The 14,535-nt window shown below is 35.3% G+C and overlaps 1 protein-coding gene across 14 annotated transcripts in view; it reads right to left on the bottom strand.

Moving 5' to 3' along the window:
• PIKFYVE (phosphoinositide kinase, FYVE-type zinc finger containing) overlaps positions 1–14,535 on the bottom strand; it is a 93,056-nt gene that overhangs the window by 5,590 nt on the left and 72,931 nt on the right. For 13 of the 14 annotated variants that reach the window (XM_010376842.2, XM_030916391.1, XM_030916389.1 and 10 more), the window contains 10 exons: positions 13,820–13,957; positions 12,997–13,117; positions 10,491–10,586; positions 8,251–8,334; positions 7,278–7,375; positions 5,406–5,570; positions 3,084–3,143; positions 2,224–2,400; positions 1,718–1,821; positions 395–523 (listed from right to left, as the gene is read on the bottom strand). In XM_010376842.2, coding sequence (XP_010375144.1) covers positions 395–523; positions 1,718–1,821; positions 2,224–2,400; positions 3,084–3,143; positions 5,406–5,570; positions 7,278–7,375; positions 8,251–8,334; positions 10,491–10,586; positions 12,997–13,117; positions 13,820–13,957 — 1,172 coding nt within the window. The remainder of the gene's footprint in view (positions 1–394; positions 524–1,717; positions 1,822–2,223; positions 2,401–3,083; positions 3,144–5,405; positions 5,571–7,277; positions 7,376–8,250; positions 8,335–10,490; positions 10,587–12,996; positions 13,118–13,819; positions 13,958–14,535) is intronic. The other variant, XM_030916394.1, reaches the window with a different exon arrangement.

The raw sequence follows: 14,535 nt of genomic DNA, 5'->3' as shown, positions 1-14,535 counted from the left end.
AGTTCAAGGACTAGCTCTTTGAAGAGTACTGTTTTAGAATCTAGACTAACCTGAGTCTAGGAATAACTGAGTGATTTTGATTAAGTACTTAATTTCTGTAGGCGTCAGCTTCTTAATCTTTAAAAAAGATGTGGGAAGTAGATCTGCCTTCTTATTCTACCAATTCTGTGATTCTAGAATATTGGATATGCTGTATTTTAAGACCGCCCCACAAGAATAATTCCTCTTCGTTCTTTCTCCAAGGCTGAGCAAGTCAAAAGTTAAATATGGGCTAGTAACCAAAGTTTAATATTTACTATAAAATAGGATATTACTCTCTGATTCACTGTATTTAAGAACCAAAGGTACAAAAGATTCCAGTAGCTAAATGCTTCACAGAGTCCAATACCCTTACCTGTGCCATCTTTCTCCCATAGAAAAGATTTTCCATGACAAGGAGATCTAACTTCTTCTCAGTGTTGTTCTGAGAGTTCTTATAACCAATTCTGTAAACTCCAAGAATTTTGGCCAATGCCGTGGGCCTCTAATGAAGAGAAGGTCAAAATAAATTCTTATCAAAAAGGGTTATTTATAATTTAATACCAATGTAAGGATTATCCAAGTAATAACTGAACATAATTTTCTATTAATATGACCAAAGGACTTTGAAAAAAACTCAAACTCTTGAATCTCAGAAGTGAGTATACCAGCAATGCCAATAAAAATATTAGATCCTTAACATTCTCCCAAGGAATAATCTTTCAGTTGATCAAATTCAAAAACTTCATTGTGACATGTAATTTCCCCCAATACTATGCAATAAACCAAGATACCTTCAAAAAAAACCCCAAAACTATGTAACTCTTTCATGATTCTAAGATTACAGTTGGGTTGGGGTGGGGGGCACTGGTGGCTGCTCAATGACAAGTGAGCAAACCTGGGCCACTGGCTGCCTCTCTTTCTAGCTAAAGGAAGCATCCCCTTGTTTCTCAATACACGTTTCAAATTTCAGTCTCAGCAAAATTACCAACTACTGAATGTGCACCTAATTTCATCCAGTGTTAATGTCTTAAGTGATTTTTTATATAAACTAATTAAAGGCAACTTGCTCAAGATCATTTGGTTCCTCACTAACAAATGCAGGAAATACAGAGTTTAAGATCTCTGAGACCTATAGTACCTCAATAGCGTAACAGAGATCAATTCATGTCCTGCATATATCTTACCACAGAGAAAACTGCCATTAGGACTGTTACAGTTTGGATGTTTGCCCCTGCAAATCTCATGTTGAAATGTTATCTGCAATGTTGGAGGTGCGGCCTGGTGAGAGGTATTTGGGTCATGGGAGTGGAACCCTCATGAATGGCTTGGTGTCCTTGCAGTAATAAGTTCTTGCTCTGAGTTCACGCAAGATCTGGTTAGTTAAAAGAATGCAGCACTTCCCCCCACCCCCAACCCCACTCTCTTGCTCCATCTCTCACCATGTGACATGCTGGCTCCCCTTGCCCTCCACCATGACTGTAAGTTTCCTGAGGCCCTCACCAGAAACAGATGCTACCAGAATTATGCTTTGTATACACAGCTTGCAGAACCATGAGCCAAATAAACATCTTTTCTTTACAAATTACCCTGCCTCAGGTATTTCTTTATAGCAACACAAGAACCGACTAACAGAAAGACTCAGGATGTGAAAAAAGCCACCAAACTTTGCTTACAGACCATGGTTTTAGATTTCTACCTTTTGTTGAACAGCATTTGTAATATAATTGAAGTAATGTGGTGCAAAGTCGAGGAAAGACTGGACTTCCAGACGAGGCATTTGCTTCAAAATAAATCTATCATCTAAAAGGCAGAAATTTTATGTGTTTACTCAATCACGATACATACTGTAATCTATAATACATTATTCCAAAGATCCTAAACGATTGGGTTGTTTTATGATTTTAAGGGAAATTTTCTAATGTCAGTGAAAATTTTGATCAGAACACAATTCTCAATGAACTGAAGGGATCCTGTGGATTTATGTAGTCAAAGACCCTTTACTTTTGTCAATAACACATCTAAGTTCAGTTCTAGAAGATCTACTTTTTAAAACTACCAAACAAAACTTTATAAACACCTCTGTTAAACCTAGTAGGTCATAGTTATGAAAGTTCTTATTAAGCAATATCCTTCCTGCTGCACTTTCTGAGGGAAAGAGATGGAGACTACTGAACCAATCAATAAACAATGAGAAAGGCTCACCTTCAGTTGCATAGAAGGCAGCTCCTGATTTGCCTCCCCGGGCCTGCCAGGGGGATGAATGGGAGAGGGAACGAATGAAATCTTCCTCACTGCTGTCCAGAATCACTTCACGCATCTTATGAAACTCTCCCGCATAGTAGAGCCGACAGTAAAACTTGGCATTAGCATCGGAAAATTCTATAAACAACAGAAGTTTTTTAAAAAAGCTTTATGACTCAGAAAATATCTTTCCTCCTCCGCTCCCTCGTCCCCTGCCCTGGCCAAATACAACCATTTAAGTTTCTCCATGATGGCATTTTGCATGTTAGACCCAAATCCCTATTTATCACAATTTTGTTAAAGTGATCTTCAGGGGGAATTAAAGAACATCATATGACCATCCTTACATATTTTCCAAAAAAAGAGAAAAAAATGAAAATCACACACAAAAAAATGACTGAGTTCTAATTTTACCCTTGTTACCTACCATATTAACATCATTGTACTTTTATAGCAATGCTTAATAAATATCTTAAAATTTAATGTACATATTATTCTGGATAATACATTTCTGGCACCCATATACACAATTCTAAATCCAATTGTCAAAATTCTGTGGCTCTAGATTACATAAGTAAATGTTTAACTATCAGAAATGAAAGCATAATTTACAAATAAATGCTTTTGATAAAATTTCTTTATACATTAAATGTATACTTTATAAACTATAGATTAAATATACCTCACATCAGCACACAGACTTAATATTCATTTCAAGAACTGGGACATTTATTCAGTATGAAGCTAGAATTCTCAAATAAAAGAGTTGGCTCAACTGTAGTCCCTCTCCCCAAACCAATGATATAATATCTCATACTTACGAAGTTCCACATGAGGATTTACGAGTTGTTTCTTTTGTGTATCTCCTCCATCTACTTCATCTAAAAGGTTTAATATCATTAGTAAAGCCAAGGTTTTGAGTAATTATCAGTTCATTTTGTCCTTTCCTTTTTCCTTGATGTAACAAAAAAACTTAGCAAATTAAAAGCAAAAATATCCTACTCAAGTCACTATCAAGCAAGCATAAGATATACAATAAAACTGTCTAAATGATTACAATAAAAATGTTAAGTTTTTTTGGAATTTCAGTTTTTAAATTAGAGAAATAGCGAATTTACGTTGAATACTTTTTCTTACAACTGAATGATTCCTACAATGGCAATATAGTAACTCAGTTCTTATACCAAGAAATTCCATGCTTTCCGTATTATGACTATTTTCCCCATGTGTGTAGAATAATGTTTCCCCAATCGTTTGCATTGCTTTATCATGTACTAAGCTATATAAAATATATATAAAATATTATTTTATAAAATATAATTTTAAAACAAAATTATATACCAGTTATATAATATATAACTTTATTATTAGCATATAACATATATAATTATACAACATAATTAACATATAATACAATTATATATTAATATACTTAAAATATATTTTTATACATAAAATATACTAGAATCTATGTCAGAGCTATTTTTTTAATATGTGACTGACTTGCATTGCAAGCCTACTACTTTCTGTTTAATTATTAGAGATTTGAAATACATCTTAATATCTAGAAGAACAAATAGTCCCCTAAGTTTCACATTTCAAAATAATTTTTGAAGCATCTAGGCCTTCCAAGGGTGCCATTATAAACAGCTACAGCCCAATAGCAAGCAGCCTATAGAATACAAAACAGATGGCCGGGCGCGGTGGCTCAAGCCTGTAATCCCAGCACTATGGGAGGCCGAGACGGGCGGATCACGAGGTCAGGAGTTTGAGACCATCCCGGCTAACACGGTGAAACCCCGTCTCTACTAAAAAATACAAAAAGCTAGCCGGGCGAGGTGGCTGGCGCCTGTAGTCCCAGCTACTCGGGAGGCTGAGGCAGGAGAATGGCGTAAACCCGGGAGGCGGAGCTTGCAGTGAGCTGAGATCCGGCCACTGCACTCCAGCCCGGGCGACAGAGCAAGACTCCGTCTCAAAAAAAAAAAAAAAAGAAAGAAAGAATACAAAACAGGTATCTTAATTACTAGTCAAAGTTTATTATAGCAGTTGTTTTTTTTGTCTGTTTTTTTGAGATAGAGTCTTGCTGTCACCCAGGCTGGAGTGCAATGGCGCAATCTCCGCTCACTGCAACCTACACCTCCTGGGTTCATGTGATTCTCGTGCCTCAGCCTCCCAAGTAGTTGAGATTACAGGCATGTGCCACCAGGCCTGGCTAATTTTTTTATTTTCAGTAGAGATGGGGTTTCTTTATGTTGGCCAGGCTCATCTCCAACTCCTGGTCTCAAGTGATCCACCTGCCTCAGCCTCCCAAAGTGCTGGGATTACCATACTGGGCCCAGCAGTTGCTATTTTTAAACTACTAATTCATAGGACACCAAACTATTTCTGTATAGAGACAGAGTAAATATTTCACTCTGAAAAAGTTCCAACTACTCAACTTGCCAATATAAAGTGAAAGTAACCAGATGATAAGTAAACGAATGGGTGTTTTCCCAATAAACATTTACAAAAAGAGGTCATCACAGTCTGCCTATTCCTCATCTAAACCTATACTCAAACACAATGAGGTAGATACACAAACGCACACACACATTTTTTTTTTTTCGGTAGAGACAGAGGTCTCACGTTATTGCCCAGGCTGGTCTCAAACTCCTGGCTTCAAGTGATCCTGATGTCTCAGCCTCCCAAAGTGATGGGATGATAGACATGGGCCTATCTCACCCAGCACTGGACATAATTTTTAAATGTCAAAATGAAGGGCAACATAAATAGCTGCAACTTTACAGGGACTTGAAAAGAAAGAAAACATTTGAGTATATATATGAGTTACATATTGAGACAGATGTTTTTACATGTGGAATGCCACATCCACCTTGGAAGACATTGTTTTTGCCACTTTACAGGTTATGGAAACTAAAGATTTCTGATTCTACCACACAGTACATGATGGCAGTGAAACCTGAAACTAGTTGGACTCTCTCAGTGCCATGCTTTTTCTACTCTAACACACCGACAAGTGAGAACAGAAGGAATGCCCCAGTTTCAGCACTAAGAATTATCTATTTAAGGCTGTAAGAAATATATGCAACTAAAATAAAAAAATCAAAGCCTAGAATAAGCATATTTATTCTTCTTTAACACACCTTGAGGCTCAACGCCTTGATTCTCGGTCCCCTCCTTGCCCGTCTGCCCAACCTGGTAGTAAGCACTATCTGCTCCACGTAAGGTCTCTCTCTTCTGGGAAGAGAGATCGGGGCTTTTCCCTGCTGTCCCTCTGAAGAAGGACAACATTCCAGAAGCCTTTTTGGCTAAAAATAAGAAGTTACATATTAATTTGAAGTACAGGTCACTGCAGATGGAAAATAAAAATTTTCAACTTATTTCTTTATTAGCAGTAACCACTATATGAAGTTAATCAATCTGAGTAATGCAGATACTTTTGTTTGCACAATGTCCCACATGTTGTTACTTATTGTTCCACATGTTGTTTTTGCATAATCAAGCACCCTTTTTAACAAAAACCACTATTAATAAAAACATAAAAAAAGATGGAGGGTTAACACTCAGCTAGATGAATATAAAAATATGGGGAATTATCTAGAAAGCCTTTCAAAAATATCTTTCAAAGGCAGTCACAGCTTAAGCAACAGGATTAAATTAGGGCTGAGTTCTTACAGTATTGCAATATAGTTAACTAAACGAACACAAAACAATTTCACAAGCTACAAGAATTCAGTTAAAGGTAACATCTTTGTGTCATTTGTGTTCCTACAGTCCAACACAGGAAAAGATAAGATTTCCTTTTTAGCATCTTTCAAAAAATAAAAAAGGCCATCAAACAGCCAATAATTTACTAAAGCTTGCTCTATACTTTTACTCCTAGTTTTGAGCTTCATTCATCATACTATTAATATGATTCTAATTCTTGCAAATTTACCATTTACAAAATTCACAGAAAATGTCAATCATAAATGTGCTTACTTGGGTAACAGACACTAGTATTGCCTCCTTAATATCCACTCCTACCTGGTTCCCTACTAACAGAATGCCAACTTAGGGGAAGAGGGGAGCGGGCTGGGGTGTGTGACTATGTGTACAGCACCAGAAAAGGATCATGATTTGTATAACCCAACTGGGACAATGCTGCTCCCTACTTTCTCTGTCTCTTTCAGTCAGGAGTGGCCATGAGCCCCAGTTCTGACCAATGAGACTAAAGGAAGAGCCTCTACGTTCCTAATGAAAGAAAACAGCTGCAGCTTGCAACACCCCTGGTTTCTGCCTCAAATTCAAACAAAAATGGAACACTTTTAACATGAGGAAAACTTAAAGGAATCATAGAGAAACTATTCCCCTAACGGTGTAACAATGCTGAGCAGCTAAACATATGCCAGCAACTGCCAACCTCCAGGTTTGGTTATGTTAGAAAAATAAGCTGTCATTTGTTTAAATCCTTACAGTTGAATTTTTTGTTACTTGTAGCTGAATGTATTCTCGACAAAGTCAGAGAAACACAAATTCAAATCCTAGCTCCACCACTGTCTAATCTTAAGCAAGTTACTAAATCTAAATTTTAACTTCCTTTCTGAAAAATAAGGATATGTCAAATAATTCTTACGTGGTTATTAGGGGGATTAAAGGAGGGAATGCATGAAAATTTATTTTCATAGTGCCAGTAATATTGTAAAACTAAAAAGGAAAAAAATGTATCTTGCATCTTAGGTTGTATATTTTAAACTGAAAGCTCTTCTAGGAAGCAGATCCTCCTTTTTGCATAGACCAAAGAGCTTCTAAAAGTTTCCAATCCAATACCTTGAACTGACATTTGAGATAAGAATCAATGAAGAAAAGCAAAACACCTATAAAGAAGACATACAAAAATATCTAAATTTATATTTCAGAGATCAGAAGTAGTAAATCATTGCCAGACGGTACTAATTGGTTTTTATGTATTTTCTTTTTCAAACCATAATTATAGGTAAATCTAATTATAAATATTCCTCCATGTGTAATCTTACTTGGTTGTGGTTCTGTTTCTGCCGTACGGTTTGTCTGTCCTCCACTCATTTCAGGTAATCTGATAGGGCTGCTACTCTTTGGTCTGCTATCTAAAGTACTAAAATGAGGGGAAAAAAAAAAGGAAAAATTAGTTTTATACAAGTCAAACAGAAAATAGTAGGTACTCTACACTAATTACGTTGTATACTGATTTACTTCCTACCTAACGCTACCTACATTATCAAAAGTCTGATTCATAATTTACATAAACACAGGCTAGAACACAGAAAAAAAAGTCTGAAATATCTAATATCTACTAGACTGAAAGTGAAATGCTGTAACCATAAAAATATATGGAGGAATAAATTATGTTTCCCAAGTCCATTAACACTATATCAGCACCCATAAATCGATTACAGAAAATATCAATACCTTTCTCTCACACTAGTTATCACAATGATAATTCAGACAAAATTTTATCATGTTAGTAGAGTTGGAAGCTCTATTTCAGTAAGAATCATAATAATAAGCATGTGACAATTTCTGTCTAAAAGTCTAAAATACTGAACATGCCAAAAGAACTGGTTTGGATTTGGTTTTTGAAGTATTAGGACTTTTACTTATTATAAACAATTCACAGATACTTTAAATTGCCAAGTCAAGCAGTAGCTTACCAATTTTACAATTTTATAAAAATAAAAAATAAATACCAATTTAGTTTTTAAATAAAAACTTTTTCATTTTTTTCAAAAATGTCATTAAATCTGAATATACATTTAACTGCTATTGCAAGTATCATAAAACTGCATTCTAAGGGACTGTTTAAGTTCTTTGCTATATTTGAGCTTTGTTGTCTCAATTATTGGCTGAATGAGTGCCATTATCTGAATCCTAGAAATTTTTATGCTGATAAAATGCTATAATAAAATTGAAGTACAAGCATATAGAAAATGATAACTAAATTAAAATAGTTTCTACTCAATCATGAATCACCTATTTGTTGGAAGCCCTTCTTCAGCACCGTTCCACTGAGTCGCTTTAGACAATTCCTCTAAGGCATTTCGGTATTCTTTACAACTTAGGGTAAAAATAGGTTGAAAAATGTTAAACATTAACTTAGTCTTTAAAAGTAAATCATATGCTTTACAGTAAGTTTTGCATTATAGAAGCACAATCATTATAACTTTCCATAATTAAATAATTTTGGTTAACAAAAGCAATCAAGTAGAAGCTTCATGAGGAAGGTCAATGTCCTCATAGAAGGTAATATAAAATATGACCCACTGGCTCATCAACCAGTATCAATATCCTCAACAAAGATTTTAAAAGCCTATTTACTAATATTTACATCAAATGACTTCAGGGACTGAACAGGTAACTTAAAAGTTTGAAGCCTCAGTGTTTAGTACAATAGAGAAAAAAATAATTTGAGAGTGCTTTTCCATTTAAAGTACTAAACTTTAAGGGAAAAAAATGTTTAATGTTCTATTAACCAAAAAGAAAAAAACAAAAACAAAAAAACCTGACTCTTAGACTAGCAGTCTGGGAGCCCTGCTTTAGATAAATGTCATGCAACAAGAGAGGCATGTTAGGATGTATTATTTTTCTAAGACATTGAAAAAAGATGATCTCAACTAGAATCCTTACTTCCTAATGGTATAAAAAATACTTTTGATTTGGCTGACTCTCCTACCTTTCTTACCTATTAATATATTACGACTAATAAATAAAGTGAGCAGCTTATACTATGTTCACAAAGGCCAAAGGCAAAGGTTAAAAAGGTATCATATGGAACCTTATAAAGGAAAAAATTCCTCATTATTTACATAGTAAACTCTAAACTCCATAAAGGCAGAGGCATGTAAATCTATCTTATTTACTCCTATACATCTAATATCTAGCATATCACATTTTGTAAACATTCAAATATTTGTTGAATAAATGGACTCCTTGTAACCACTATCTAAAAAGAAAAATTAAACATTGTAATGCCTTCCAGTGGGAAAAAATTGCTTTAAACGTCTTAGATTCTACTTAAACTAAGTTCAGCTACCACCAAGATATTCTTAAAATTTAAAAGCTTTGCCCTTTTAGACATACTATATATATTTTTAAGTGGATATATCGTTAAGATACATAACTGTACAAACTAAAAAGTCAGAAATGTCTATGGAGTAAGGCATAAGAACAGCATTACAGTAGTACCTCCTCATCCATAGTTTCACTTTCCATGGTTTAAATTACCCAGAGTCAACAGCAGTCCAAAAACATTAAGATATTTAGAAAGAGAGAGAACACATTCACGTAACTTTTGTTATAGTTTATTGTTATAAAACTGTTCTATCTTGTTATTGCTGTTGTTCATCTCTTATTGTGGCTAGGCTAATTTATAAATTAAACTTTATCATAGGTATGTATAGGAAAAAACATAGTATTTACAGGGTTCGATACTATCTGTAGGTTCAGACATCCATGGGGGTTCTTAGAACATACCCTCCATGGATAAGAGGTGACTGCTGTTTTCTAAGTAGAAAAATTTTACCTCATATGTAGAAAATAAGTGAATGGTACAAAAAAGATATTCAGACTGTACAAGGCAGGATGTTCCAAGTACTATGTCAATAAGTAAACTGAGGGAAGGGATACAAGGGAAAACATATTTTAACAGAATGGATAGAGGATTCAAGGCTCTGTAAATAACTTGCCAGGTCAATTTAGTTATTAGGAGCTTACTTACGAATCATCCTTTACTCCATTATTTGGGTACAGAGAAGATTTTTATGGACAAAAAGAACAAGCTGCCAGGCGCGGTGGCTCACACCTGTAATTCCGACACTTTGGGAGGCCGAGGCAGGTGGATCACTTGAGGTCAGGAGTTCAAGACCCACCTGACCAATATGGTGAAACCCCTTCTCTACTAAAAATACAAAAATTAGCCGGGCATGGTGGTATGTGCCTGTAGTCCCAGCAGCTTGAGAGGCTGAGGCAGGAGAATTGCCTGAATCCAGGAGGCACAGGTTGCAGTGAGCCAAGATTGCACCACTGCACTCCAGCCTGGGCAACAGAGTGACACTCTGTCTCAAAAAAAGAACGAGCTATCATGATTAAAGAGCATATATTTTTACTTATATTTAATCATTCTGCTTTATGTGAAAGATTCCAAAAATAAGGGATTAACAGACATACATAAAATACATAGATATCATCGTAAGTCAAAGTCCCATGAATAATACCTGAGAGCAAAAGCAATGATGGAGCTGGGTTCCTTCTCGCAGACTGCAATGGGCACTCGTTCATGTTCATACATTAAATAGTGTTTATCTGGATCACTATGAAAATTTTTAAAATACATAAGTTAACTAAGTACTGTAGAGTTAAGAATATAATTAAGAAAGCCAAAATGTATGCAGATATAACTTGAATCATTAAGAAAGAAATAGATATGAGAAAGTTTTTGAAGGCAATTAGAAAATTATCAGAATTAATCAGGTTTCAAATCAGAGGGTTCTGCAATAGTCACTCCAAACAAACCTTTCCATACTGCCAAGACTCTGGCCATACTAACCTCAAAAAAAAATCTACAATCAACAGCAGAAGTCTAAGATATTTTGTTCCATTATAAGCTAGAGAGAAAAAGTCTTCCAGAAATTGTGGAGAAGACACATTACTAGTTCAATAATAAACAATGCCACACAGCCACTCTACCATTATCATACAAAAAACCCAGTGTAGCTCCATTTCCACTTAAATTTTGCTCCCCTGACTCCGACCCTAACTCACCTAGGCACTGTTAGGCACAGTCAATTTTTATTTAGGTGCTATTTACTGAACACCGAACATGCCAAGGATACAATATTAAGAAAAACTATTTTTAAGGATCTTACATGTGTGAGATGTTAACAATATAATGGTGAAAAAAAAAATTGGCACCATAGGGTTTATAGTGTAGTGGGGGCAAAGAAACAGACAATCCTATAAATAAATAAATATAATCTCTGTGGTAAGTGCTATGAAAGAATTGCTATAGAATGAATGTTTATCCCCCCAGCCCCCACAAAATTCCTATGTTAAAATCTTAACCCCCAATGTTATGGTATAAGGAAGTAGGGCCTTTAGGAGGCAATTTAGGTCATAAGGGTGGAGTGTTCATGAATGGGATTAGTGTCCTCATAAAAAAGATCGGAAACAGCTCTCTCAGCCTCCTTCCACCACATGAGAACACAAAGAGACAATAGCAATCTACAACCCAAAAGAGGACCCTTGGCAAAACCCAACTATGCTGGCACCCTCATCTCAGACTTCTAGCCTCCAGGACAGTAAGAAATAAATTTCTGTTGTCTATAAGCAGCTCAGTCTATGGTAATTCATCATAGCAGCATGAACGGACCAAGACAGGAATCATAAGAGCATATAACAGAAACCTACTATAACTGGAGCAGGAGGTAAGGGGAGGGTCTAGTACATTCTTCTTAGAAAGAACAGGACTGAATGATTAAAAAAGAATGTGTTTCACAAACAGCAGTTTAGAGAGAAGAGAAACAAATAAAAAGAAAAAAACTATATTAAAAAAAATTAAAAAGGGCCGGGTCCAGTAGCTCAGTACTTTGGGAGACTGAGGTGAGCAGATCACCTGAGGTCAGGAGTTCGAGAGCAGCCTGGCCAAGATGGTGAAACCTCATCTCTACTAAAAATATGAAAATTAGCCAGGTATGGTGGCGCACACCCCCAGCTACCTGGGAGGCTGAGGCAGGAGAATCACTTGAATCTAGGAGGCAGAGGTTGCAATGAGCCAAGATCACACCACTACATTCCAGCCTGGGTGACAGAGTAAGACTCTGTCTCAAAAATAATAAAAATTTAAAAAATAAAAATAAATGTGAGAACATGAACAAAGACCATAACATAACAGGGATCCCAGCCCAATCAAGAAACTCATATATTCAGGTCTAAAGTAGAGAAAAAAGGGAACTTTTATATTTTACTATCATGTAACATATCACATACTGTACTGTGAGTCCTAACTGTATCTTCCCAAAGATTATGAGCTCCTAAGAGCGATGACTGTTCCTTACAAATCTTATTCTACATCATAGGGCACTAAAATAGGCACTAAATAAAAGTTTAAATACTGACTGAATAAATGCATCAGTCAGTTAATAAAAAAGCAAAAGTCCTTATTACAAAAATGTCCACTTTTTGGATACACTTGTTCCATAACAAGGGCAGCATTTGAGAGCCACATCGGTCAACCAGTGGAAGAAAAATAAACTTTCACAGGCAGTCAAATTTGAGGGAGCCCCATACAAAAAAGATGACATGAAAACTTGGACAAGTCACTGTAGTTCATCATCAGTGCTAGGACAATGCCATGTCCCAGCAAATCATTAAACGAGTAATACCAACCTCATATATTACCAGCAATATGTTTTTATAATTATTACATCAGTAGATACAGCCATGTATCTTTGAAAAAAGATATACAAACAAGTGTTTCCAGAACAAGTAATTCAAACATTTATAAGTAACATTGGCTAGTGCTTTCTTTATCCATTCATCTACTGTTTTATAATGATTATGTGTTGTACAAATTACATTGTATCAAAAGACATCTCTTTTACTATGATGAAATAAAATTAGGATTGAAAAATCATGCATCAGATAAATATATTAAAATATGCAGCAAGTAATTAAGGAAAAATAACCCCACTGCTAAGAGCCACTGGTTTTAATAATACTTACAAAGGAAATGGAATAGGATTATAGCTATTTCCTGGAAGCAAATTTGCAAAGATGGCTTTCATGGTTGACTTTTCCTTCACTTGGCTGTCTGTGGATCCCAGCAAATGCCCATCAAACACATCTAAAATGAAAAATAGTTTACTTATATATTAATATTCAGGGAGAATAAAAAATATAAGCTGCTGACTTTGGTTCTTTTCCTTTCTGGAATATGGACATATGTATACTATACCAGTAACAGTTTAAAATTTCTGATCGAGGGAAAAGACCACTATGGGATAAAACAGGTAACAACAGTGACGCATACACAGCATTGATTCCAAGGGACACCTGTTTTTTTAAACATCTCCGAAGCACTGTGGCTATTATACCTGAGTTAAATAGCAATTTTAAAGTTAATTTCAAAGTTTATGCTATAATTTAGTAGTCACCGCCTAAACAGAAAGCAAGGCATGAATCTGTTATCATGAAGCAAACATCTGTCCTTAGAGAAATGGTTGTAATTCTCTTATTTTCGTACAAAGCAGTAATCATGTGCCTTATGAAACCTAAGAAAGGAAGATCCCCAGAAGGTAGATGAGGATAAGTGACATTTTGATACTAAGATATTTACATGTCAATTAATGTAACTAAATGAAGTAACAATATGATAATAAGCTAAATCTAAAAAACACTTTTGCTAAGTATAAACAAAAATTCTATGGGATAAGAGTCTTGTGTCAAAGAATCAGCAGTTTTTCCTTCTTGGTGACACATGTAAATTAATGATACATCTTTCAGTCTTAGATTCAGTGAAATATGGTAAAAGTGACTTATCCTCTACCTTCAGAACTGCTGGCTGTATCTAGCTCAGGGGGCCCTCCTACTGACTGCTCAGACATGACTTCAGGTGGCGTAGGCAACTGGAGATGAGTAGAACTAGTGGAGCTCTGGCTGGACAAAGTTGTTAAGAAGCGATCCTCTAAAGAAAAACAATCTTAAATGAGTCATTTACATACATATTAAGTCCATGTCTACCTAATATTTTTTAAATGCTCATTCATATTCCTACTTCCTAAAAGGTAAAATTTTCACTTTTTAAAAATCATCTAGCTACAAAAATCATGTAGCTCATGTCATAGAAATGGACACAAAAATCCAGAAAAATTATATATGACTTGACTACAATCAAATCCTGGTAGCAGTACTGCAACTGTCAACCAAGATTGACTCCTATCCAACACACTATCCATTATACCACAATGCCTACCTAAATATTAGTTTTTTAGTTTAATAGAGAATGAAATTAGGACACTGTGAGAAAGGCTTCACACTTATTCTGGGAGAGAAAAAACAATTATAATAGAAAAATGCCAAGAATTAAAAGTTGAGCTCCTGGTTCTACAGTCCATGTAAGTGTCCCCACAAAGTTTCTATGACACCAAGTTATTCAATGAAATACTGTGAAAGACATCTTAAGTCTAGACAATATTTTAGTGACATTAAAACTGTAAATTAAACTTTACAAGATTTTTGCAATGAAACCTGAGGACTGACTTT

This window comes from Rhinopithecus roxellana, chromosome 14 (assembly GCF_007565055.1).
Source record: "Rhinopithecus roxellana isolate Shanxi Qingling chromosome 14, ASM756505v1, whole genome shotgun sequence".
NCBI lineage: Eukaryota > Metazoa > Chordata > Mammalia > Primates > Cercopithecidae > Rhinopithecus > Rhinopithecus roxellana.
This window is presented reverse-complemented; position numbering and strand designations above follow the sequence as displayed.